Here is a 26291-nt window from a genome sequence, read left to right as displayed (position 1 = left end):
TCTGTGCTGGATCTCCAAAGAATCACTAAGTATGAAGAGCCGCCATATGGGCATCTGGCAGAGCCAACTAAAACCCTCCTCCACTTTACTGGCGAGGAGTAACAACATGGAAAGAAATCAATTTTATTATTACAAATACTCAAACCATGTATGATCGACTTTACAGTAGATCTGCACCAAAAACCAAAAGAACATGCAAGGCCACATACAACTATATGAAAAATAGCAGATATATTTATTCTGGGTTTACAATACAAACATGATCAAAAGAAACACAAAAAAAGGAATTCAGATTTTATGGTATGCACATATATACACGTCTAATAAATCCATGTAGCTTTCCACTAATTGTGATCTTGCTTTCATTGCTAATCATGTGCGAGAAGATTCAAGGATTTATTCAAAATCAGGAGATGGTGAAATTAGTTGTACTCCTAGAGGTTCTTGTCGGTTAAGTGTCCAGTTCCTAAGCAGATAGGATTCAAGTGAAAACTAAAAACTTCACAGTAGTTATATCCTCGTAGGCGGTACCTCTGTGAAGCCTTTCCCTATAAAGACCCGCTTCTTCTGCTGCTGACCTCTCCTCCTGTAAATCTCTGACAGTAAGCTGTGATCATGTTTCAGATATAGCGGAGCTGTATCCCAGATGCTCACTTGCTAAAACTATACTTGACATTTCCCCCATCACATTGCGGAGACTACTTGCTAAAGAGTGCGCAGAAGCGCCTGTAATCAGGGGACTTTAGTAGCTAGCAATTACCCTCTATAGGCACATGATAGGCTTTTATGCAATAAATGCCAGATATGTGCAGGGTCTCTCCACTAGGTGAGGGTCGGACCCTCACCTATAAATGCAGGTCTCTCCACTAGAATTCACGGAGAATGCTGCAGCAGAGACCTGAAGCCATCAGGTATTTAGGACATACCATGTGGAATACACAAGCACACTCCGCTAACATTTCTTATCTAATCCACATTCTTGTCTACCCAGCTTAAAGGGGTATTCCAGTTAGGCTACTTTCACACTGGCGTTTTGGTTTCCGTTTGTGAGATCCGTTCAGGGATCTCACAAGCGGTCCAAAACGGATCAATTTTGCCCTTAATGCATTCTGAATGGATAAGGATCCGCTCAGAATGCATCAGTTTGGCTCATTTTGGCTCTGTTCAGCCTCCATTCCGCTTTGGAGGCAGACACCAAAAAGCTGCTTGCAGCGTTTTGGTGTCTGTCTGACGAAACTGAGCCAAACGTCCTGACACACAATGTAAGTCAATGGGGACGGACCAGTTTTCACTGACACAATATAGCACAATAGAAAACGGATCCGTCCCCCACTGACTTTCAATGGTGTTCAAGACGGAGCCATCTTGGCTATGTTAAAGATAGTACAAACGGATCAGTTCTGAACGGATGCAGACGGTGGTATTATCTGAACGGATCCGTCTGTGCAGATCCATGACGGATCTGCACCAAATGCGAGTGTGAAAGTAGCCTTAGAGAAAGTTATCCTCTATCCACAGGATAGGAGATAACTATTAGATTGGTGGGGATCCTACTGCTGGGACTCCCACCGATTACAAGAACGGGGGCACCGTACTCCATGAAGCCTTATCGGAAATGCGCACAGACGCTCCATTTCTTTCTATGAGAGCGTCGGAGAAAGCCTAGTATTTCATTTTAAAGAAAAAAAGGAAGCATGGGTAACTTTAAAGGTGGGTTTACACATGGTAGTACTAGTGCTGGTGGTATCACTACTGCATCTAAACCTATGGTACAAATGTGGTTCCTGCTCTTGATTTTGAGTACAGTAGCTTTAGGAATAGTTGCCAGAACTGGTTCTAAGGAAAAGGATTTACAGGATTTAGTGCCTCATGGGGCACTACAATAACCATATGTATTTTCTTCAAACTGAAATTGTTAGTGAAGAAGAAATACTGCAAAAGTGTAGAGAATTGAGTGTAATTACTTAAAAAAATAAAAACACAGCAGTGTTTCAAAAATCCCAATCACTTGTACATACAGTATTCCTTTTCTGCATGACAAACTGCTACAGTAAACCCAGCAGAAACCTGCAAGTGTAGCATAAAAGCTTAGAAAATACCTGGACAATTGAAAAAATTAGGATAACACTGTAGTTTGTTAAGGTTTAATTTTAGCTGTGGATAAATATATAACACAGGAGTGCAGCTATGGGTCTGGCGAGCCAAGTGCCTTGGGTGCTGGGTGCCAACAAGCGACTAGGCGTTTGCCAGCGTATTTACATGGAGGATGAGGGCAGCAGAAGTAATCTTTGCCCTGGCTAAAGTAAAGGACAGCAGTAACTGTGAATGGATTTAAATGACGTCTTCCAAGTAGTCTCATCTCAGTTTGAAGTAAAACTCTATACTTTCACAGTTAAACATTTCATACTTGAAAGTTAAGAGTTCACGATGAAAACATTCACTGCTGCATCAATTTGCCTTGCTTATACTGGCCCGCAGGCTTCCAATATTCTAACCAACGCAAACAAGAAATGATCTAATCTGATTACACCGGAATGTATCATTACTGAAGGAAAAATATGGCTTCTTGAGTAAAACCCTGCTTATGTATGAATCGCTTTTCAACTTTTTGTCATGTGAAAATAAAAAGCATGCGACTGAGGCCAGTGATTGGCTGAGCTGTCTCATGAATGACAAACATGGATTTCTGGATCAATGGGGACCAGAAAACAGAGCTGGAGAGGAGAAACCTTTAGCAGGTGAATTCAGCTTTTTTTTCCCCTTTTATAAGCCCATCTGCTTCTCCAACTTATTTAAGATGGTTGTCTCACTTCAGCAAATGGCATTTATCATGTAGACCAGGGATGGCCAACCTGAAGCTCTCCAGCTGTTGCAAAACTACAACTCCACCATGCCCTGCTGTAGGCTCATAGCTGTAGGCACTGTGGGCATGCTGGGAGTTGTAGTTTTGCAACAGCTGTGGAGCCTCAGGTAGGCCATCCCTGATGTAGACAAAGTTAATACCAGACACTTAATGTATTGCGATTAACCCATATTGCCTCTTTTGCTGGCTTGATGAATTTTTCAATCACATTATACACTGCTTGTTTCCAGGGGTTACGACCACCCTGTAATCCAGAAGCGGTGGCCGTGCTTGTACACTATAGGAAAAAGCTCCAGCCTCTCTGGTGGCCGGGTGTATGGGAATGTGCATATGCCAGTGCTTATTCCTATAGTGTGCAAGCGCGACCACTGCTGATGAATTGCAGGCAGGTCATAACCTCTGGAAAAGAGCAGTGTATAATGTGTCATAATGTATCAAGCCAGCAACGGAGGCAATATGGACAATCATAATATATTAGTAAGTGCCTTTTTTTTAAGTTTCTGTACATGGTAAATTACATTTGCTGAAGTGAGACAACCCATTTAGGGTCCATTCACACGTCCGTAGAATAGGTCAGCGGAATAAAATATGCACACAACACCCTTGGACGCTGCACCCAATGTCAAAGGGACAAACTTACAGACAGATTTCATTAAGAACCTCCAGTCCTCAAGAGCACATTAGAAACAACGACTCTTCAGGTGTAATGGTGTCACAACCAACAGAGTTGACTTTCTTCTTATATTTAAAAGACCATTTTTCTTGCAGTTTATAAGACTTGATGTAAAACTGCAACAGTCATATATGACATTGAGAACAGTTGACCACAGTTTAAATTTTGGCTCACTGAGCAGTGACTAAAGCCGTGGGATCACTATGTTCCATGCTCCAGAGGCGATAAAATTCTGTGAAATCCACATAGGGTTCTACCCGACCATCCTCATCTGGCTGAAGAGATGGTGATGGACGAGTGCGGAAGAGGCCACCATCTGAGCTGGAGCTGCTGCTCTGTGTGTGAGTGTTAGTGGACTGGAGGGTTGCACTAGGCGACTGCCTGGATGAAAGCAGGAAAAAGGAGAGAAAGAAAATTAAAGTGGCTGGGTGAAGGTGACATAAATGACTTGCTACACAGGTACCCCCAAATTCCACACTGAAATTTAAAGAAAGTCTGTCAACAGTGACCTCCCTATCTAACTATGGGCATAATCACATAGCTGTGGTTCACCTGATTAAAACACTGCTTTTTCTTTTGTTGATCTGACGCCCTGTCCCCAAGTTGTGATACTTTTTTCTTAATATGCAAGTTAGGTGTTTGGTACAAAAAGGGCGTCACAGATGCTCTTGCTGCACTGAAGCTCCACTCTTTTCTGTGACCAACCCCTCCCTAGCAGCTTTGATTGACAGGGTCGGGCTGCGGCAATATCATTTTGCTTGGTTCTGTGTTTTTGTGCAAGTGGCACGTCCCTGCCAGGAATCAGGGCTGTACTAAGCATATGCTGATATGTGAATGAACGGCGCATGCACAACAAGAACACAGGGCCGGGTCAATCAAAGCAGTAAGGAAGGAACTAGCGATTGAAAGGAGCGAAGCTTCAGTGCAATAAGAGCAACAGTGACATACTTATTGCACAAAATGCCTAATTTGCAAAATAACAAAAAGTGTCATAACTCGGGAATAGAGCATTGGGTCAACAACAAAAAAAGCATTGTTTTAATAAGGTGAACTAAAGCTATGTGTCTATGCTCTTAGTTGGATAGGAAGAGGGTTACTGGTGACAGTTTTCCCTTAACGCCAATATGCAGATCAAGAAAAACAAATCTGACCAGTTCATCTTAAGAAGATACTATATATTTTAGTACTAAACCTAGACACTGAAGGGGGAAACTATTTTTTTCAGAATTAACTACCATTACACTGAGCTAGATAAAACACTGCCTGATGTGCCGTACAGTACATGGTCTGCAGGGCTTCCTGTGTTTTGAGAATAGCAAGACAAATTGGTGACAGAGCTTCCTATGCAAATGAACAGAGTTTTAAAGAGTCTTTCAGGTTCCCGCACTTACTTAAGATAAATACAGTGAGCGTCTCATACAAACCGCTATAATTAAACCGGCTGGGGATGTCCATTTATCTCTCCCTTTTCATTTAACCATTTCAATCTTTTAAGCGATTTCTTGAAAATTAAGTACTCTCTGACTTTAGCAAAATGTTCTAAGAGGCTGTAAATGACTAAATATAGCAACCAGTATTCAACTTCTCTAATAAACTCTTCTGATGTGGCTCTCCAGTTACAGCCTTGTGGAACATTTCTTAAAGGGTGGAACATTGACTTCTAGGATAGCTGCCTTACATCTGGTGGCTTTAGAGGCTGAGCTCGTTAAGAGCTCATTTGCATCACTTTCTTCCCAGAACTCCAGAGGAGCGATGTATGGCCTATAAGTCTCATGACACCAATAAAGGTGCTTGCTCCCCAAGGAGAGATAGTACCCCCCAAATCTTGGTATAGGTCAGAAACAACTTTTCAAATATTTTTACATTTCTGTCATAGCCAAGTGATACTTACAGTGTTGGAGTTGTTCCGTCCAGTGTTGAACTGCTGTGGGTACCATTCACCATTGTTCCCTGTGATGGCATAACCAGAGAGAGCGTGACACTGGTTTTACTAGTGTTCTGGGCATTGGAATAGGGCACAGATACCGGGTATACTCGGCCACCTAAAATGTACAATTGGTGTTTTTATAACAACAGGGAAAGTATTCTTAAAAACCAAACGTACTTTACAAAATGTCACAAACCCTGGGTAGGAGTAAGAGTAGTTTGGTTAATCTCTTCCAAAGGGTAGCCCAGGTTACGGACAAGCAAGGTCATGTCTTCGTGCTTGGCACAGAATTTGGCATGCTCTCCACCACTGACAAAGGTGCCATGATGTATCCGCTTGACTCTCTCCACCACTGCCTGAGCAACGTCATCCAGAGACACTTGCTTGGCAAACTCTGTGGCAATCATTGCTGCTATCTCCTTTAGATCAAAATTAGAAATTAATAATCATAAAGAATGTATTACTGTTTATGGGGGTTTTTTTATGAAGAAAGTGAAAAGTAAAAGTATCCACCACACCTGATTTGCTTGTCCGGGTCCATGTGCAGCATCCAGAGCTTTGTATAACCCTTCTGACATCAGGACCAGGAATCCTGTTACACCGTCCAAGGGCTGACATCCGTGGATTTCCGGCTCTGCTGTGATTGGCTTAGATTTTGCTGCACTGAGAACAAAAGCACAACAAGCAACTGAGGCAATGAAATTAATTAAACTTATAGAACAAACTTGCCATAAAAACTTCTGTAGCAATAATTGCTGCTCACCGCCATTGCAGCAGTGTCCTGTACAGAAGTATTATTAATGCAAAACTCCTATTATAACAGGTACTATTTACAAGTAGAGTGCAGTAATGCCCTTCAAGATTACCCAAAGTGTGTGTGTATATGTGTCACACTGAATGCTTTCTGCTTGTTAAATGTAATGTAATATTTGACAAATAGAATCTGTCTAAACAATGAAAGGGGTTGTGCAGGCTACAGATGCTGATGACCTATCCAATATCAGATTGGTTTGGGTCCAACATCCAGCACCCCCACTGATCATTTGCGGTCTCTAAATAATGTGGTGTACAAAGCTGGAAGAAGACAGCGTTGGGGTACTACAGCTCATCTCCTATTCAAGTGAATGGTAGTTGAGTTGCAGTACGTCAGGCCCAGAAACTACACAGTGTACAAAACCTTTTTTAAACTGGAAGGAGTGCTGCAGATCATTTGTGGCTCAATCCTGAGGATAATTCACTAACGTCTGTAGCGTAGACAACACCTTTAACATGTTTTTTTTTTTTAATGATTAGCAACATCGATATGCCTTTGTGAAAAACGTATCTGCCTCATTTAACTTAAAGGCAACCTGTCATCACATTTGCCATAAGCAACTAATAATATGGTGCTGTAGGCTACATCACAGCAAAACCATGTCTGTGTCACTGGGGTGTCTTCTTACATTGTCGAGTCATGGAGTCCTCACCACCACAAGCCCGCTCATCTCACTGTGATTGACATCCTACTTACTTGCACCAAGTCATTCTGAAATCTCGCTCATGCACCATCATTTTCCCTTATCCTTTCATGACATGCACAGTAAGTTGAGGTGTATACACCAGAGGATAAGGCAAAGAGTATTTCCAGTACATGCACAAGTTTTCAGACACCCGGGCAAGGGGCTGACCATCACAGCGAGATGGGTGGGCTTGCAGCAGTGACTCCGCGATTCAGACAATGTAAGACAACGCCTCAATGACTCCATGACCTCCATTTGCATATGGAAAGGTACATTTTCAAAGCTGCATCTTTTTTCTTTTGCTATAGTGTAAACTACAACACCATATCATTAGTTCCAGATGGCAAATGTGATGACTGATTCCCTTTAATAACCTAAATCAGCGAGTCCTCAGTCATTGATACCTTTCAATGACTAAATGACATGACAAGGACAAACCATGAGCTTTCAAAATTACTTCCCAAATTTTTCAGACTATAAGATACACTGGACCATAAAACACACCAACAATTAGAAGCATAAAAATAGAAAATAAAATTTTTACTCTATATATCCTGTAGTTGATAAATAGTTGATACGGTAAAGAAACAGTACAAAAGCCAATGCCTCATAACATGCCTCATCAGACTCATTTGACTATGCCAGCCTCAGTGCCTCATCAGTACCAGCCCCAGTACCCCCATCACATTGCCAGCCACAGTGCCCCATCACATTACCAGCCACAGTACTCCCTGAATATGCCAGCCACAGTACCTCATCACATTAGCAGCCAAAAGGCACTCTGACTGCCAATCTCAGTGCTCCCCATGTTAACCACAATGCCCTTATAACATTACCAGCCTCAGTACTCCCTTGACTATGCCATCCACAGTGCCTCATCACATTACCAGCTATAATGCCCCCTATGTTAGCCAGTGCTTCATCACATTGCCAGCCACAGTGCCCTCTGACTATGCTAGCCACAGTGTCTCATCACATCAGCAGCCATAATGCCCCCAACTATGCCAGCCACAGTACCACATCACATTAGCAATCATAATGCCCCTACTATGCCAGTCACAGTGCCCCATCACATTGCAAGCCATGGATCCCCATGACTATGCCAGCCATAGGGCACTGTCATTACTAGGTACAGCCTTGCTGCCTAAGCTTACGCAGTCACAAGCAGTGGTAGGAGTCTGGAGTTATGGACCTGTCCTGTGCACATGTAGGGGCAGGCTACAAAAGTCCTGGCACGGCAGACACTGAACACATTTACTGTTATCTGCACACTGAAGATGTGACAGTTCAGTTAGCAGATAACACACCGATTATGTATACAATATTAGTACATGCTGTGTCCACAGAACTGCCCTGCCAGTACCTGTCAGTCAGTAACGGAGTTCAGAGTCTCCTGCTTCTAATGCTGGCATTTAGAATATTAAAAAGTATACAAAGCAAAGAGATCACAGATAATAGTGGTGTCCTAACCAGAATAAAGTAATTACTAGTAAGGTAATACTAAAAAAAGAGACCTATAGTAAAAGGTCCCCAATAGGACAACCCATATGCCCAATCAATCAAAAACAGGTACGATATATATCCGATTCCACTAGATACCAGATCAGAATATCGCTACCAACAAAACAAAAACAAAAAAGGAAAAAACAAAAAGTGGGGGGGATAGGGGGCAGAAAGTGAAGGCATAAATAGGTGAGGTTATAGGTCTGGGGGTATTTTCCCTATACAGACCCTAGTATAACCTCAGCCCGGAGACAACCCCTAAAGGTGGGATTACTCCATCCACGTACCTAAACATGATGGCCCCTGGATATCCCTACCACCTGAACTCTATAAAGATAAATCACCCCAATGGGTTTCCCCCACCGTAGGTTCATCAGGGGGTTGGTACAAATTGAGTAAAAGGTCAAAAAATTGAAACAAAATGATAAATAATATTATAATACTTATGATAGACGATCAAGCGGGCGCATACAAAGGGACCTTTGTGATATCTGAATTTATCTGATACAGCATTTCACATGTTACCAAAGTGGATGGAAGACATTAAAATGGCCCCATAGCGTCTGCCACCTGACCGGCATATGATTGTACATTTTTGTTTTCATTAAATTTAGAATACTAGATGCATCAGAAGATGGCAGCACAACATTGATGAGAAAAAGTGCGGCTAATAGGTCTCTACATCAGACAGGATATAATGAAATGTCTGAAGAGTTGAGTATTTATAGCCTATGAGGGCATAGAAATTGCTCAGTAATTGAGACAAATTATGTAAAGCAAAACCAACTACATGTAAGTGGAGGAGTAAACACTTGTAGCAGTTCATAGAAAAGGAGTGTGAAAGTTTTTACGATCGTCTGATTCAAATCTAGCTAATAGTTGTGGTGCCCCCACAAGGTGTGAGGGGCTAATTCCGAAAGTTATATAGAATGACATAACTCCATGGGGAACAATCCGTTGTGTTCGGGGGGGTTCTCAAGATTTTGTTATCCAGGACTCTCCTGTCTTACTGAGACCCCTCCAATAAAGGTACACACAATCTACCCATCTTCCCCTTTAAGGAGTCTCCAGTTTGGCTGACATACACCCACTTCTTCTCTTCAGTGAGAACCAGTACCCCTTGGTTTTATAGAAATTTCCTTTCAATACCATTATCATCATGTCTCTGATGCTGTGGAATATGATTTGTTACAGGTAGATCTATTTTGTAGGACATTGAGATTCATACTTGTGCTAAGCATCTGCCCTGCTTCAACTCCATACAGACCCCCAGCGGGACACAAAGAACAGTTAAATAGACACCGTGGTGATGTGCAGTTGAAGGAGCTAGTAATCCAGATGTGTCTTCATCTCGTAGACAGAATTCACAATCAATTTTACTTTTTTTTTGGCAATCCGGTTTAAGCCAGATTTACATAGGGCAATTTGTAGGGCACAAATGTTGGTATGAATGCTTGTTCTGGAAAATTGGCCCGTGTAAAGCCTCGTGCACACAGCCATATCAGTTTTGCGGTCTGCAAATCGCGGACCTGCAGAACACGGATACCAGCCAAATGCATGCCACCTTTTCTTTTTAAGATCTATGTACCTTTTAAGAAAAAATATTTTGAATCCAGAGGAAAAAAGCAGGTTGGTTTGAGAGCTGCATTTATACAAGCAGGCAAATAACGCTAGTTTGTGAGCGTTCGCGTGTTTGATTTTTAAGTGTGTGTTTGTATTAAGTGTGTGACTTTAGATTACGTGACTTTAGATTACGTGACTTTAGATTTGGGGACTACAGTAAGTTAGATTCTTATCACTGCACTATATTGTATTTTTCTCTTTTCTTGCGTAATCCCTATTTAGTATGTGTTCCGTTTTTGACAGCGCAGTCCAGTGCACATCTTGTCTGATGTATGCAGTCCTGGAACAGCCGTTTGAGGGTGCATATCTTTGTTCAAAATGTGAGCAGATTGTCAGTTTGGAATCGCACATCGAGTATCTAAACAGGCGAATTTCAACACTGAGAAGCGATGACAATTTGGAAAAGAGTTTGCTGCTCATTTAGCAAGCACTCTATGGGGTAGATGTGGGGGAGGTTGGTAGCGATGAGGCCCAGGAAAGTGAGGTAGCTAGCTGGGTAACAGTTAGAAAGCGGGGTGGGGAGAAGAGTGCCAGGGAGGCTAGCCCTGATCTGACAAACCCCAACAAGTTTGCACGGTTGGCAGATGAGGGGGATGTCGGTTCAGGGAGAGCACTGCTGCAGCCAGACACTTCCGCTGCCAGTCAGGGGAATGTTAGCTCCAGTAAGCAGGGGACCAGGAGAGCAGAGCAGGCCAGGAAGGTGCTGGTAGTGGGAGACTCAATTATTAGAGGTACAGATAGGGCTATCTGTCACAAAGATAGTCGAACAGTGTGTTTTCTTCCTGGCTCTTGAGTTTGACACATAGCAAATTGGGTTGACAGATTACTGGGAGGGGCTGGAGAAGATCCAGCAGTCATGGTCCATATCGGAACCAATCACAAAGTTAGAGGTAGTGTGGAGCGTTCTTAAAAATTATTTTAGGGATTTAGGTCAAAAGCTTAGGGCAAGGACCTCAAAGGTAGTATTTTCCTAAATACTACCGGTACCACGAACCACACAAGAAAGGCAGCGGGAGATTAGGGAGGTTAACAAAGTGGCTCAAGAACTGGTGTAGGAAGGAGGGGTTTGGGTTCCTGGAGAACTGGGCCGACTTCTTGTTGGCTACAGGCTCTATCGTAGGGATGGGCTGCACCTCAATGATTTTTATGAGGAGGTAAGTTCTAGACTTAACAGCGGCAAATCAATGGATGTCTGGACTTTTCCAAAGCATTTGACACTGTACCGCATAAAAGGTTAGTATATAAAATTAGAATGCTTGGACTGGGAGAAAACGTCTGTAAGTGGGTAGGTAACTGGCTCAATGATAGAAAACAGAGGGTGGTTATTAATGGTACACACTCAGATTGGGTCACTGTCACTAGCAGAGTACCTCAGGGGTCAGTATTGGGCTTTATTCTCTTCAATATATTTATTAATGATCTTGTAGAAGGCTTGCACAGTAAAAGATCAATTTTTGCAGATGACACTAAACTGTGTAAAGTATTTGACACATAGGAGGACATTATACTACTACAGAGGGATCTGGATAGATTGGAGGCTTGGGCAGATAAGAAGCAGGCAAGGTTTAATACTGACAAATGTAAGGTTATGCATAGGAAGGAATAATGCAAGTCACCCGTACATACTAAATGGTAAAACACTGGGTAACACTCACATGGAAAAGGACATAAGAATTTTAGTGACCAGCAAACTAAGCTGTAAAAACCAGTGCCAGGCAGCTGCTGTCAAGGCCAATAAGATGATGGGTTCCATCAAAAGGGGCATAGATGCTTGTGATGAGAACATAGTCCTACCACTTTACAAATCACTAGTCAGACCACACATGGAGTATTGTGTACAGTTCTGGGCTCCTGTGAACAAGGCAGACATAGCAGAGCTGGAGAGGGTACAGAGGAGGGCAACTAAAGTAATAACTGGAATGGGGGGACTACAGTACCCTGAAAGGTTATCAACATTAGGGTTATTCACTTTAGAAAAAAGACAACTGAGGGGAGATCTAATTACTATGTATAAATATATCAGGGGTCAGTACAGAGATCTCTCCCATCATCTATTTATCCCCAGGATTGTAACTGTGTCGAGGGGACATCCTCTGCGTCTGGAGGATAGAAGGTTTGTACACAAACATAGAAGAGGATTCTTTACGGTAAGAGCAGTGAGACTATGGAACTCTCTGCCTGAGAAGGTGGTGAGTTTACTAAAAGAGTTCAAGAGGGTCCTGGATATATTTATGGAGGGGTCGTTGATCCAGGGAGTTATCGGACTGCCTTATTGGAGTCGGGAAGGCATTTTTTTCCTCTTAAGTGGGTAAAATTGGCTTCTACCTCACAGTTTTTTTTTTGCCTTCCTCTGGATCATCTTGCAGGATAACAGGCCGAACTGGATGGACAAATGTCTTTTCGGCCTTATATACTATGTTACGATTTTGTAATTTAGGTTATATTCGTAGAAATTGTCCTGGCTACCAGAGGTGCAAAATGTCTAAGCACCCCTGACAGCAGAGGATTAAAGCGGGTCCATCATCTCAATATGCTGCTGTCTTATGGGGCAGTTGTCTTCCTAACCCTCCCTCCATCCATATTCTGTCCCTCTCATATGGTTTTTACAGCTGTTCTAACTATGAAACTATGTAAACAAATGAATAAAATGTAAGTTATGGTTCCATTTTCAAATATTTCATATAAAAACTTTCAGTGTAATAAATATGCAATAACATCTGGAAACAGGCAGATACCTACAATCCACAATAACATTAGTAGACTTCTGACTCCAGCAGCTGGTATTCTAATCATTCATGTGTGAAGTGAGAGCAGTATATTCTGACTGAACCAAACACATTATTCACTTATTTGCTACAGGACTCTGATAAAAAGATGGATATGTCTGGATTAACAGACCATATTTTGTTTGTCTAAATATAACCGGACTTGTAAACTGGCCGTGCACTTTATATAGCCGTTTGTGTGGCCATACACTTTAGATAGTTGTAGGCAGAATGTTTGAGTGGCTGACAGCTATTCCTCCCAAACCCACCCCATTCACATACGAACTCCATTTGACTGGGTTTGTAAGCGTTTTCAATGAGGAGATAGAAACAAAAGGCTGTCAGACATCTCTGCCATGGCTTTTCTCACCTGAGAACAAAGGATCGGGAATGTTGAATTTCCCTTTTACATATATCAGATGCTCTGTACATTAATCGCATGTGTATGGCCAGGTTTACTCATCATGACACAGCATTTAAAGGGGATTCAGACTCTCTTTACTTAATGCCCCCTAGAGTGTGGTCTCTGCTGCTCTGGTTTGGCTACCTTAACTCAGTTTGTTGATCTTCTAATCCCCACCTTACTTCTGGCTGGGGTACTGATGGGGGTCACTGTGCCGCTGCAGCCAATGACTAGCCTCACTGGTAACATGTTCTCAAGTGGAATGTCACTGCTGGGTCACATGTCGCCTGGGAAGATGTTCCCACTGAGACAAGTTATTGGCTGAAGTGGCACACATGACACTGTATGTACCCCGGCTGGACCAGAAGATGCCGTATGAATCCAGGGTTCTGATCAGTGGGGAGCAGATGAGTATGATTCTTTCTTTAGGTACCACATGCTCAGAAGCTTAAGTAGAATGGGTTCAAGTCCTGGAAACACCTATTGAGGATGTATTTTAGTTTACCACAAATCTCATTAAACTAAGGCCTCATGCACATGACCGTTTTTTTTTAAGGTCCGCAAAAACGGTGTCCGTAGGTCCGTGATCCGTGACCGTTTTTTTAGTCCGTGGGTCTTCCTTGATTTTTGGAGGATCCACGGACATGAAAAATGAAAAAAAAATGTAAGTCAAGTTTGCCATTGAAATGATAGGAAAAAACAGACACGGATCACGGACGCGGATGACAATCTTGTGTGCAGCCGTGATTTTTCACGGACCCATTGACTTGAATGGGTCCGTGAACCGTTGGCCGTGAAAAAAATAGGACAGGTCATATTTTTTTCACGGCCAGGAAACACGGATCACGGATGCGGCTGCCAAACGGTGCATTTTCCGATTTTTCCACGGACCCATTGAAAGTCAATGGGTCCGCGAAAAAAAACGGAAAACGCCACAACGGCCACGGATGCACACAACGGTCGTGTGCATGAGGCCTAAGACAGAACATAGTCATATAGCATTGTCCATTACAAGTGTGCCCCTACCCCCTGAGTGCTGAACCACATCTGATGGGAAGAGAGAACACTTCACATGTTTTTCTCATGCCTTAGAAACATTCCCAGGAGCCTATGCTACTGTCCTGGCAGCTGCAGTCCATATAATGAGCACTTGGTGACTAAATTACAACAAATACTATGTAAAAAAAAAAAAAAAAAAAAAAAAGGGATAAATCTTGACAGACAATACTCAGTAATTCCCTCACCTTAGCAACTCCATGTCATTGTAGTTATATTTGACTTTGTAATCCCCAATTATTCGAGTGCTTGTTTGGCCTCCTATAACACCTGCTTGCTTTATCTTGGCTGTATCCAACCCTGAAAAGACAAAAACACAGTAGAAAAATTTACATGTAACGTACCCCAACAATCCAACCTTCATTATCACACACATATGACATATACGTTAAATACACTTCTTAAAGACCAGTAATGTGAATTAGAGGTAAAGGTAGTGGCATAAGATTTATTTTATACGGTAACATCACCGCTAGGTCCAGTGGAGTTGTAGCTATCGAACAAATCCTGTTTTCTTGTCTATTATGGTGGCACTAAAGCATCTTCCCTGTCACCAAATCTTGGGAGAAAAGTGCAAACATTTTTTTTATTTTTATTTTTGTATGGGCTTGTTGTCATAAAATAGCAATTCCGAGCCTTTTGCTAGATGGAAAAAAATAATAATTTCCAAGCATAAAAAGTATCTGCTGACTGGAACCCTCTCCTACCATGTACTGTATGCGACACTATGGTTGCTGAGATTTGTGCAGATAATAATCCAAACAATTTGCATGAAATGGTTTATCTTTATAAACTGATACTAAGTCACATCCATGCAAATCCAACTCTATAGACGCCTGGCTGGTCCAAGAAACTCTGCAGGAACAAAGTGCAACTGCAGAGTTTTTGACTGAACAGAAAATGGTAGCTGCAGGACGACAGAACTGGCACAATAATAGAGAAGTCCCTGTCATACAGATTGCTAAAAGCATAGCCATCAACACATGAGCGATGCGTACCCTGTAATGTTCATTTGGTCATGAATCAGGATAGAAGATCATTCAGGAGAGGTCAGAGAGGGACTGGGGACCGAGCCACCAACAACAAGTCTGATGGATTTGCTACTGAGCAGCTTTCTGCAGTTGTTATGTAGTGTAAGGTCTCATACACACGGGCGTTGCCATTTTTGTGGTCTGCAAAACACAGATACCGGCCATGTGTGTTCCGCATTTTGCAGAACCGAATGGCCGGCCCTTAATAGAACAGTCCTCTCCTTGTCTGTAAAAAAGACAAGAATAAGACATGTTCTGTTTTTCTGCAGGGCTGTGGAACAGATGGGTCTGCATCCGAGCCACAGAAAATGGAGATTGAATGCGGACCAAAAATACATTTGTGTGCATGAGCCCTAAAACATAGAAGCAGGAGAAGCCAAGCAAAGCTATTTTTTTTTTTTTTTTAAAAACGTACATTTTTTAATAGATCAAAATACATATAAATCAAAAAGTAAAAACACAGCGCCAAAGGTGTCCATAGTTAATGTCTGGTTGAAGACAAAGACACTTTCCAACAGTTTTGTCTCAGAGAAAATGAAGCGTGATGAAGTTTGGAAGCAGTAACTACAACGATCACGGACAATGTGACACAAATTGCTGTTTCTTACTCAGTACTGACTGTTCCATTGTTTAGTCACCGTTGACCAGGAACTCACACTTGGCCCACGACCTTATGTTGATCAGCGCTATGCGTCTGCTGCTTAGCAATCACGTCTCCAAATACACCTGGCCTCTAGGTAAACCAAAGCATCTCCACGGTATGATACATTCAGAGACCGGAGAACAACACAGCAAAGTGTAAATCAATTCATCCAAAGGAATAAAACTTAATTTATATATGTTCAGTCCACCTCACTATAAAATAAAAGGTAACGGCTGTGAATAACCATCCATTCAACTTCCAGTAGCTATCAAACAAATCCTGTTTTCTATTATGGTGGCACTGTGGCAACTTCCCTGTCACCAAATCTTGGAGGCAAGTGCAAACATTGTGTCTTTTAGTACGCGCTTGTTGATATAACCGTTCTTTTTGTACAGGCTTCATCATATAGGAATTCCGAGCCTTATGTTTATGTGTGGAGTCATTTTGCTAGATGGAAAAAAATGTTCATTCCCAAGCATAAAAAGTATCTGCCGACTGGAACCCTCTCCTATCATGTACTGTACAGTCGTGGCCAAAAGTTTTGAGAATTACATAAATATTGGAAATTGGAAAAGTTTCTGCTTAAGTTTTTACAAATCGGATTCCAAAAAAGTTGGGACGCTAAACAAATTGTGAATAAAAACTGAATGCAATGATGTGGAGATGGCAAATGTCAATATTTTATTTGTAATAGAACGTAGATGAAAGATCAAACGCTTAATCAGAGTAAATGTATCATTTTTAAAGGAAAAATACGTTGATTCAAATTTTCACGGTGTCAACAAATCCCCAAAAAGTTGGGACAAGTAGCAATAAGAGGCTGGAAAAAGTAAATTTGAGCATAACGAAGAGCTGGAAGACCAATTAACACTAATTATGTCAATTGGCAACATGATTGGGTATAAAAAGAGCTTCTCAGAGTGTCTCTCAGAAGCCAAGATGGGTAGAGGATCACCAATTCCCACAATGTTGCGCAGAAAGATAGTGGAGCAATATCAGAAAGGTGTTACCCAGCGGAAAATTGCAAAGACTTTGCATCTATCATCATCAACTGTGCATAACATCATCCGAAGATTCAGAGAATCTGGAACAATCTCTGTGCGTAAGGGTCAAGGCCGTAAAACCATACTGGATGCCCGTGATCTCCAGGCCCTTAAACGACACTGCACCACAAACAGGAATGTTACTGTAAAGGAAATCACAGAATGGGCTCAGGAATACTTCCAGAAACCATTGTCAGTGAACACAATCCACCGTGCCATCCGCCGTTGCCAGCTGAAACTCTACAGTGCAAAGAAGAAGCCATTTCTACAAGCTCAGGGGTTTTCACTGGGCCAGGGACAAGGACAAGGACAACCCAAGTTGTTATCAACGCTCAGTTCAGAAGCCTGCATCTCTGATGGTATGGGGTTGCATGAGTGTGTGTGGCATGGGCAGCTTGCATGTCTGGAAAGGCACCATCAATGCAGAAAAATATATTCAGGTTCTAGAACAACATATGCTCCCATCCAGACGTCATCTCTTTCAGGGAAGACCCTGCATTTTTCAACAAGATAATGCCAGACCACATTCTGCATCAATCACAACATCATGGCTGCGTAGGAGAAGGATCCGGGTACTGAAATGGCCAGTCTGCAGTCCAGATCTTTCACCTATAGAGAACATTTGGCGCATCATAAAGAGGAAGGTGCAACAAAGAAGGCCCAAGACGATTGAACAGTTAGAGGCCTGTATTAGACAAGAATGGGAGAGCATTCCTATTTCTAAACTTGAGAAACTGGTCTCCTCGGTCCCCAGACGTCTGAGTGTTGTAAGAAGAAGGGGTGAAAATGGCCTTGTCCCAACTTTTTGGGGATTTGTTCACACCATGAAATTCTGATTCAACATATTTTTCCCTTAAAATGGTAAATTTTCTCAGTTTAAACTTTTGTTCCGGGATTTATGTTCTATTCTGAATAAAATATTAGAAGTTGGCACCTCCACATCATTGCATTCAGTTTTTATTCACGATTTGTATAGTGTCCCAACTTTTTGGGAATCCGGTTTGTATAATAGCAATTTGCATATACTCCAGAATGTTATGAAGAGCGATCAGATGAATTGCATAGTCCTTCTTTGCCATGAAAATTAACTTAATCCCCCAAAAAACTTTCCACTGCATTTCATTGCTGTCAATAAAGGACCTGCTGAGATCATTTCAGTAATCATCTTGTTAACTTAGGTGAATGTTGACGAGCACAAGGCTGGAGATCATTATGTCACTCTGATTGGGTTAAAATGGCAGACTTGACCTGTTAAAAGGAGGGTGATGCTTGAAATCATTGTTTTTCCATTGCTAACCATGGTGACCTGCAAAGAAACGCATGCAGCCATCATTGCGTTGCATAAAAATGGCTTCACAGGCAAGGATATTGTGGCTACTAAGATTGCACCTCAATCAACAATTTATAGGATCATCAAGAACTTCAAGGAAAGAGGTTCAATTATTGTTAAGAAGGCTTCAGGGCATCCAAGAAAGTCCAGCAAGCGCCAGGATCGTCTCCTAAAGAGGATTCAGCTGCAGGATCGGAGTGCCACCAGTGCAGAGCTTGCAGGAATGGCAGCAGGCAGGTGTGAGCGCATCTGTACGCAGCGAAGACTTTTGGAAGATGGCCTGGTGTCAAGAAGGGCAGCAAAGAAGCCACTTCTCTCCAAAAAAAACATCAGGGACAGATTGATCTTCTGCAGAAAATATGGTGAATGGACTGCTGAGGACTGGGGCAAAGTCATTCTCTGATGAAGCCTCTTTCCGATTGTTTGTGGCATCAGTAAAAAGGCTTGTCCGGAGAAGAAAAGGTGAGCGCTACCATCAGTCCTGTGTCATGCCAACAGTAAAGCATCCTGAGACCATTCATGTGTGGGGTTGCTTCTCATCCAAGGGAGTGGGCTCACTCACAATTTTGCCCAAAAACACAGCCATGAATAAAGAATGGTACCAAAACACCCTCCAACAATCCAACAACAGTTTGGTGAAGAACAATGCATTTTCCAGCACGATGGAGCACCGTGCCATAAGGCAAAAGTTATAACTAAGTGGCTCGGGGACCAAAACGTTGACATTTTGGGTCTATGGCCTGGAATCTCCCCAGATCTTAATCCCATTGAGAACTTGTGGTCAATCCTCAAGAGGCGGGTGGACAAACAAAAACCCACTAATTCTGACAAACTCCAAGAAGTGATTATGAAAGAATGGGTTGCTATCAGTTAGGAATTGGCCCAGAAGTTGATTGAGAGCATGCCCAGTCGAATTGCAGAGGTCCTGAAAAAGAAGAGCCAACACTGCAAATACTGACTCTTTGCATAAATGTCATGTAATTGTCGATAAAAGCCTTTGAAACGTATGAAGTGCGTGTAATTATATTTCACTACATCACAGAAACAACTGAAACAAAGATCTAAAAGCAGTTTAGCAGCAAGCTTTGTGAAAACTAATATTTGTGTCAGTCTCAAAACTTTTGGCCACGACTGTATATGACACTATGGTTGCTGAGATCTGTGCAGATAATAATATTAACAATTTGCATGTAATGGTTTATCTTTATAAACTGACACAGTCACTGATTCAGTCACATCCATGTAAATCCAACTCTATAGACGCCTGGCTGGTCCAATAAACTCTGCAGGAACAAAGTGCAACTGCAGAGTTTTTGCTAAAAATATTGCCATCAACACATGAGCGATGCGTACCCTGTAACTTTTATTTGGTTATAAATCAGGTTAGAAGATCATTCAGGAGAGGTCAGAGAGGGACTGGGGACCGAGCCACCAACAACCAGTCTGACGGATTTGCTACTGAGCAGCTTTCTGCAGTTGTTATGTAATGTAAGGTCTCATGCACATGGCTGTTGGCATTTTTGCAGTCTGCAAAACACGGATACCGGCCTCGTGCATTCTGCATTATGCAGAACAGAATGGCCGGCCCTTAATAGAACAGTCTTATCCTTGTCTGTAATACGGACAATAGGACATGTTCTATTTTTTGCGGGGCTGTGGAACGGACATATGGATGGGTGTGCTGTCTACATCTTTTGAGGTCCCAGTGAAGTGAAAGGGTCCGCATCCAACCCGCATATAAAGCAGATCGGATGCGGACCAAAAATACATTTGTGTGCATGAACCCTAAAACATAGAAGCAGGTGAAGCCAATCAAAGCAATTTTATAAAATAAAAAACTATTACAATTTTTTTTATATATCAAAATGCATATAAAGCAATGATAAAGGTGTCCATAGTTAATGCCTGGTTGAAGACCAAGACATTTTCCAAATGTTTTGTCTCAGAGAAAATGAAGCGTGATGAATGTTTATGTACTGTATGTTTTCATATTGTTAGAGTAACAGCTTGTTTGGAAGCAGTTACTACATCGATCACCTACAGACAATGTGACACAAATTGCCGTTTCTTACTCAGTACTGACTGTTCCATTGTTTAGTCACCATTGACCAGGAACTCACACTTGGCCCACGGCCTTATCATGTTGATCAGCGCTATGCGTCTGCTGCTTAGCAATCACGTCTCCAAATACACCTGGCCTCTAGGCAAACCAAAGCATCTCCACGGTATGATACATTCAGAGACCGGAGAACAACACAGCAAAGTGTAAATCAATTCATCCAAAGGAATAAAACTGAATTTATATATTCAGTCCACCTCACTATAAAATAAAAGGTAACGGCTGTGAATAACCATCTAACATACACACACTGTAAATTCATATGATAGAAATAACTACCGTATATAGAAATAAGATACATACATAAAACTACGAAAGCAACCTTTAGTGATCACACAGTCAGAAGCTGGGCTTTGGCAACTATTTGGGCTGCAATTGTTTCCGTTATTTGATGAGTTACTGCATAAAAGTCATAGACTGACATATAGTAAAATACACTTGTAGAGACATCTGCAGATACTAGAAGCTGTTAAGGACTGTGCAGCACACAAACACATATCAGGCAGTGACCAGCAAATGCACCCAGCCTCAACCACATGCAGCTCAGCAACAGTAAATTGGCAGTGATGAGCACAGCCACCAAGCCAAGAACAGTAATGGGGTAAAGGGGTTTTCCAGGAGTAAAACACTTATGACCTATCCTCAGATACACACTGCTGGGGGGAAGCCTCCGCCCGGCAGGGTGTTATTGTAAATAAAAGAGCCCTTGCCCTGCACCATCCAGCGCAGGGCAAGGGAGCGCATGACATGCTCCGAGGCTATCAGGAGGACTTCCTGGGTGAAATTATGGGTATGTTCGGGTTCAACTCTGAACCTGGACAACCCCTTTAAGGGTATGGCCACACAGGGCAGCAGAATTTCTTAAAATCTCACCCACTTTGCTGGAACTGTAAAATGTTATAGATTTGCCCCACGCAAATCCGCATCAACAGCTTTGCAACATACTGCATGGGTCCCGCATGGACATACTCTAAAGGGATATTCCAGCACCTATCCATATGGTAGCTGTTAAATGCTATATTTGTGGGGGTCCAACTGCTGGGATTTCTACCATTGCCAGACTAGGAAACCCTGATCCCACCCAGCCACTAGATCAGGGATCAGCAACCTCTGGCACTCCAGCTGTTCTGAAACTACAACTCACACTTCTATGGTAGTTAGAAGAACATTTGCATGCTGTACAAGTACGTTTGCATGCTGGGAGTTGTAGTTTTTACAGACGCTGGAGTGCCGAAAGTTGCTGATCACTGCAATAGGCCATGGTTAGAAGGACTTTGAATGGCGTGGCGGTCAAGCATGCACCCTACTTCTGTTAAAGCCACTGACAAAAATAGCAGAGCGATCTAGTATTTATCATGCACCCAGTGAATAGGTACATTTTATAATTTTTTTTTTGTTTACTGGAATACTGTTGTACATGTACGGCGATGGGAGGGGCTTTAAACCCCTTCAGGATCCTGAGATTTTCCTTTTTTGCATTTTTGTTTTTCACTCCCCGCCTTCCCATAGTCCTAACTTTTTTATTTTTCAATTCACATAGCCTTATGAGGGCTTATTTTTTTGCGGGACAAGTTGTACTTTCTAATGGCCCCATTTACAGTTGCATACCATGTAGTAGGAAGCAGATTTTTTCCCCCAAATGGGGTAGAATTGGAAAAAAAAAAACTTAATTCTGATAAAGGTTTTCTGTACACTATGTGGTAAAATTGACCTATTATCTTCATTCTCCAGTTCAGTACAGTTACAACGATACCACATAATTTTTCTTGCGTTTTAATACAGATTTTTATTTTATTTTTAACTTAAAATTTTTGTACGGGGCTGTGTGAGGGCTCATTTTTTGCGGGACGATCTGTTCTTTTCAGTGATACCAATGTGAAGTGTGTGAGACTTTTTGATCACTTTTTATTTAAAAAAATTATTGGGTAGTTGAAGTGACAAAAAATGTCAAATTGGCAGTTTTTATTTTTTTCCCCCAGTTACGCCATTTTCCGTATGCCATTAATATTGTTGCCTATATTATTGGCTATATAGCCATCATTGAACACATTATTTGCAATATAACAATACAATGCTGCCACCTAGTGGCCTGTATTGGTATATTCCTGAAATAGACACCGAAGCCTGCTTGAGGATTCGGGCTATTTCAGAGATGTAACAGGTTCCCCGATCTCAGACAGGGAACACTGTTACCAAAGCAGAAGCGCGTGACTTCCGCTTCCGAACTGCAAAAATGCCGTGGTCACATTTTGACCACGGCATCTAAAGGGTAAGGCTACTTTCACATTAGCGTTCAGAGCGGATCCGTTCTGAACGGATCCGTTCATATAATGCAGACGGTGGCTCCGTTCAGAACGGATCCGTCTGCATTATATTGTCAAAAAATGTCTAAGTGTGAAATTAGCCTGAACGGACCCGTCCAGACTTTTACATTGAAAGTCAATGGGGGACGGATCCGTTTGAAGATTGAGCCATATTGTGTCATCTTCAAACGGATCCGTCCCCATTGACTTACATTGTAAGTCTGGACGGATCCGCTTGCCTCCGCACGGCCAGGCGGACACCCGAACGCTGAAAGCAGCGTTCAGGTGTCCGCCTGATGAGCGGAGCGGAGGCTGAACGCCGCCAGACTGATGCAATCTGAGCGGATCCGCTAGTGTGAAAGTAGCCTAAAATGTATGCGATCAGCCTTATGTGCCACGGGTTTCTGCTATTTAAAATAGCAGAAACCTGGCGGCTATGGCGCCCGCTGCATGTTCATGTCCATGTTTAGGGACTGGACTTCCGCCGTACATATACGGTGGATGTCCTTAAGGGGTTAAACATGGCACCCACTCACGTGTACAGCAGACACCATAGAAGGCAGATTTCAAACAGCAAAGGACCGTGGCTAATGTCTTCGACCGGCAATAATGCCATCAGGGAAGCCAGTCCGTCGATCTAATACGCTGAGTCTCTCTGAAGAGACTCAGCGTATTGGAGCTGCAGTTCCTATGCTGGCCTGCAGGGAGATGATAAAAATATGAAAAAAACATTTGCAAAAATTTTAAACTTTTTTTTAAGACCCTCTAGGAGCCTACAATATACAGTAGTCATATTTTTTTCAGTTTATACTACTAATCCATAGAACTACAGTATAAGGCCTTGTTCACGTTTCTGTTTTTCACTGACGTGTGCATTTTCTGAGGACAGCACATGTATCCATTGATTTCAGCCTCGTTCACATTTCCGTGACAATGTCAAATCCGTGAAAAAAAAGCGTATGTATCTGTGTCATCTGTAATTGAGGGAAGTTGCCCAGCTGAAAACTAATTTCCAAAGAATCTACTATTAGTCTGCAGTGAAAAACAGACACAATAGACATCAATGGGTGTGCCTGGTCCGCATCACAGATCAAAGTAGTGCATGTCCATGGTCAGTAAAAAAAATACTGAAATGTGAACAGACACATTTAAATCAATGGGTAAGTGTGCTGTCTGAAGAAAATGGGGACAGTCCATGTCAGTGAAAAACTGAAATGTGAACATGGCCTTAAATGTGTCTGTTCACATTTCAGTATTTTAAAAAGATCATGGGAACATGCACAGGACATGAAAATGTGTTTTACTTAGAAAGGCTATCCTCAGAAAATTATTAAAGAATGCAATAATGTGCAGTGGGCAAGGATGCATTAGCATTATTAAATGAACGAAAACAGACAGAAACATTTTGTTCTGTCATTCAAATATGGACACTTGAGTAATAGTATGAGACCTGTGATTTATCAAAATTGGCATTATTATTGAGAATGACAATGTTCTACAGGAAACCTATTTCCTTTGGGAGATGTAAAAACACTGGAGATAATATCGTGAAGAGCTGATTTAGGGATACATATACACGTGGCGATTTCACGTGTTACCATTACTTTAAGTAGTCCAAATATTGAAGAATTAGTGCAACAACACATGGGATAAGGGACTTCATGATGTGCAAATCATTGTGGTTTGTTGGGGTTTTGTTTGCCCCTGTGATTGTTTTTATATAGGTAAAGCAATTTGCCAACTATATGAACGGTTCAAGAAACATCAACATTCAATTAAACCTAAAAAAGATTGATTTGCCAGTATGAGGGAATACCACAGAAGTGATTGTTTGAGCTTTGCTTTGATTGAAAAGACCGGCCCTCTTATAAGAGGAGGTGATATAATAAATGGATTTTGAAATGTAATGCAATGGGTCTGTTTGGTCTCAATAGACGCAATGATTTAAAGGGAACCTGTCACAATAAAAATTCTGAATTATCCGTAGGCAGCATGGTATAGAGCAGGAGGAGCTCAGCAACTTAATATATAGTTTTGTGGGAAAAGATTCAGCAAAACTTGTATTTCATTTATTTAATCCCTGCTCATTCTGGGCTTTGAAGTCAATGAGACTGTCCCATCAGTGATGGACAGCCTTCCCTCCATGACTGTGAATACAGAGATAACTGTCAATCACTGATAGGACGTCTCCTGGACTTCAAAGCCCAGAATGATAAAGTTACACGGAATCTTTTCCCATAAAAGTATATATCAATCTTCTCAGCTCCTCCTGCTCTTTAAAATACTGCCTTTAGCTCAGACACCATGTTCAACTTACCATGACAGGTTCCCTTGAAGCCCATTTATTGATTGAAAGTGATGTGATGTGTATTTGTGTGTGTTATTTAGGTAGATAGATTCCTGTAACTGTAGGAATGTAGTGACGTATAGGGAAATAAATATTTATAGGGCGTGCAGGTCACCACATGAGGCCATGAAGAAAAGTGTAATGACACAAAATGGCCTTTTTCGTAACATCTCTCTTGTCCCTGCTATATTTTAAGAAGCTTTGAATAAAGGACACTGATTTTAATGGTGAGCGCCACATATGTCTTTCTTTGGATGCCGAATTTAAAGTAGTTTACAATATTTTATGAATTCAGACTAATCAGTGTGGGTAGCTGTTATTGGATTCCAAGATAAACTTGAGTTATAACACCATCTGGATACAGTCTTGTGACGCTCACAATATCAGTAAACAAGTACTGAACAACTGTCCAAGAACATATAATATAAAAAAAAAAATATGGAAAAAAAATAGAAAGTAAAGCAATCAAAAGACAGAAAATGTAATGTGCTATTCATACAGAGATTGAGTTCTTTAACCCCTTTGGGACACAGCCTTATTTCACTTTAAGGACCAGGCCATTTTTTGCGAAACTCTGACCAGTGTCACTTTAAGTGCTGATAACTTTAAAACGCTTTTAATTATCCAGGCCATTCTGAGACTGTTTTTTCGTCACATATTGTACTTCATGACACTGGTAAAATGAAGTTAAAAAAAAGAATTTTTATTTATAAAAAATACCAAATTTACCCAAAATTTGTAAAAACTTGCAAATTTACAAGTTTCAATTTCTCTACTTCTATAATACATAGTAATACCTACAAAAATAGTTATTACTTTACATTCCCCATATGTTTACTTCATGTTTGGATCATTTTGGAAATGATATTTTATTTTTGGGGGATGTTACAAGGCTTAGAAGTTTAGAAGCAAATCTTGACATTTTTCAGAAATTTTCAAAAAAAACTATTTTTAGGGACCAGTTCAAGAAACCACCCAAAAATGACCCCATTCTAGAAACTACACCCCTCAAGGTATTCAAAACTGATTTTACAAACTTCGTTAACCCTTTAGGTGTTGCACAAGAGTTATTGGCAAATGGGGATGAAATTTGAGAATTTCATTTTTTTGACAAATTTTCCATTTTAACCCATTTTTTCCACTAACAAAGCAAGGGTTAACAG

General features: G+C 41.5%; 1 protein-coding gene across 2 annotated transcripts in view; it reads right to left on the bottom strand.

Moving 5' to 3' along the window:
• Positions 1-1426: 1426 nt before the first annotated feature.
• The window catches only part of TAB1 (TGF-beta activated kinase 1 (MAP3K7) binding protein 1), a 91301-nt gene continuing 66436 nt past the window's right edge, over positions 1427-26291 (bottom strand). For both annotated transcript variants that reach the window (XM_044302029.1, XM_044302030.1), the window contains 5 exons: positions 14501-14612; positions 5982-6126; positions 5660-5882; positions 5428-5578; positions 1427-3917 (listed from right to left, as the gene is read on the bottom strand). In XM_044302029.1, coding sequence (XP_044157964.1) covers positions 3707-3917; positions 5428-5578; positions 5660-5882; positions 5982-6126; positions 14501-14612 — 842 coding nt within the window. In that variant the 3' untranslated portion in view covers positions 1427-3706. The remainder of the gene's footprint in view (positions 3918-5427; positions 5579-5659; positions 5883-5981; positions 6127-14500; positions 14613-26291) is intronic.

The sequence above is a fragment of the Bufo gargarizans genome, chromosome 7 (assembly GCF_014858855.1).
Source record: "Bufo gargarizans isolate SCDJY-AF-19 chromosome 7, ASM1485885v1, whole genome shotgun sequence".
Lineage (NCBI taxonomy): Eukaryota > Metazoa > Chordata > Amphibia > Anura > Bufonidae > Bufo > Bufo gargarizans.
The sequence above is the reverse complement of the archived record's forward strand: the minus strand, read 5'-3'. Positions and strand labels throughout refer to the sequence as shown.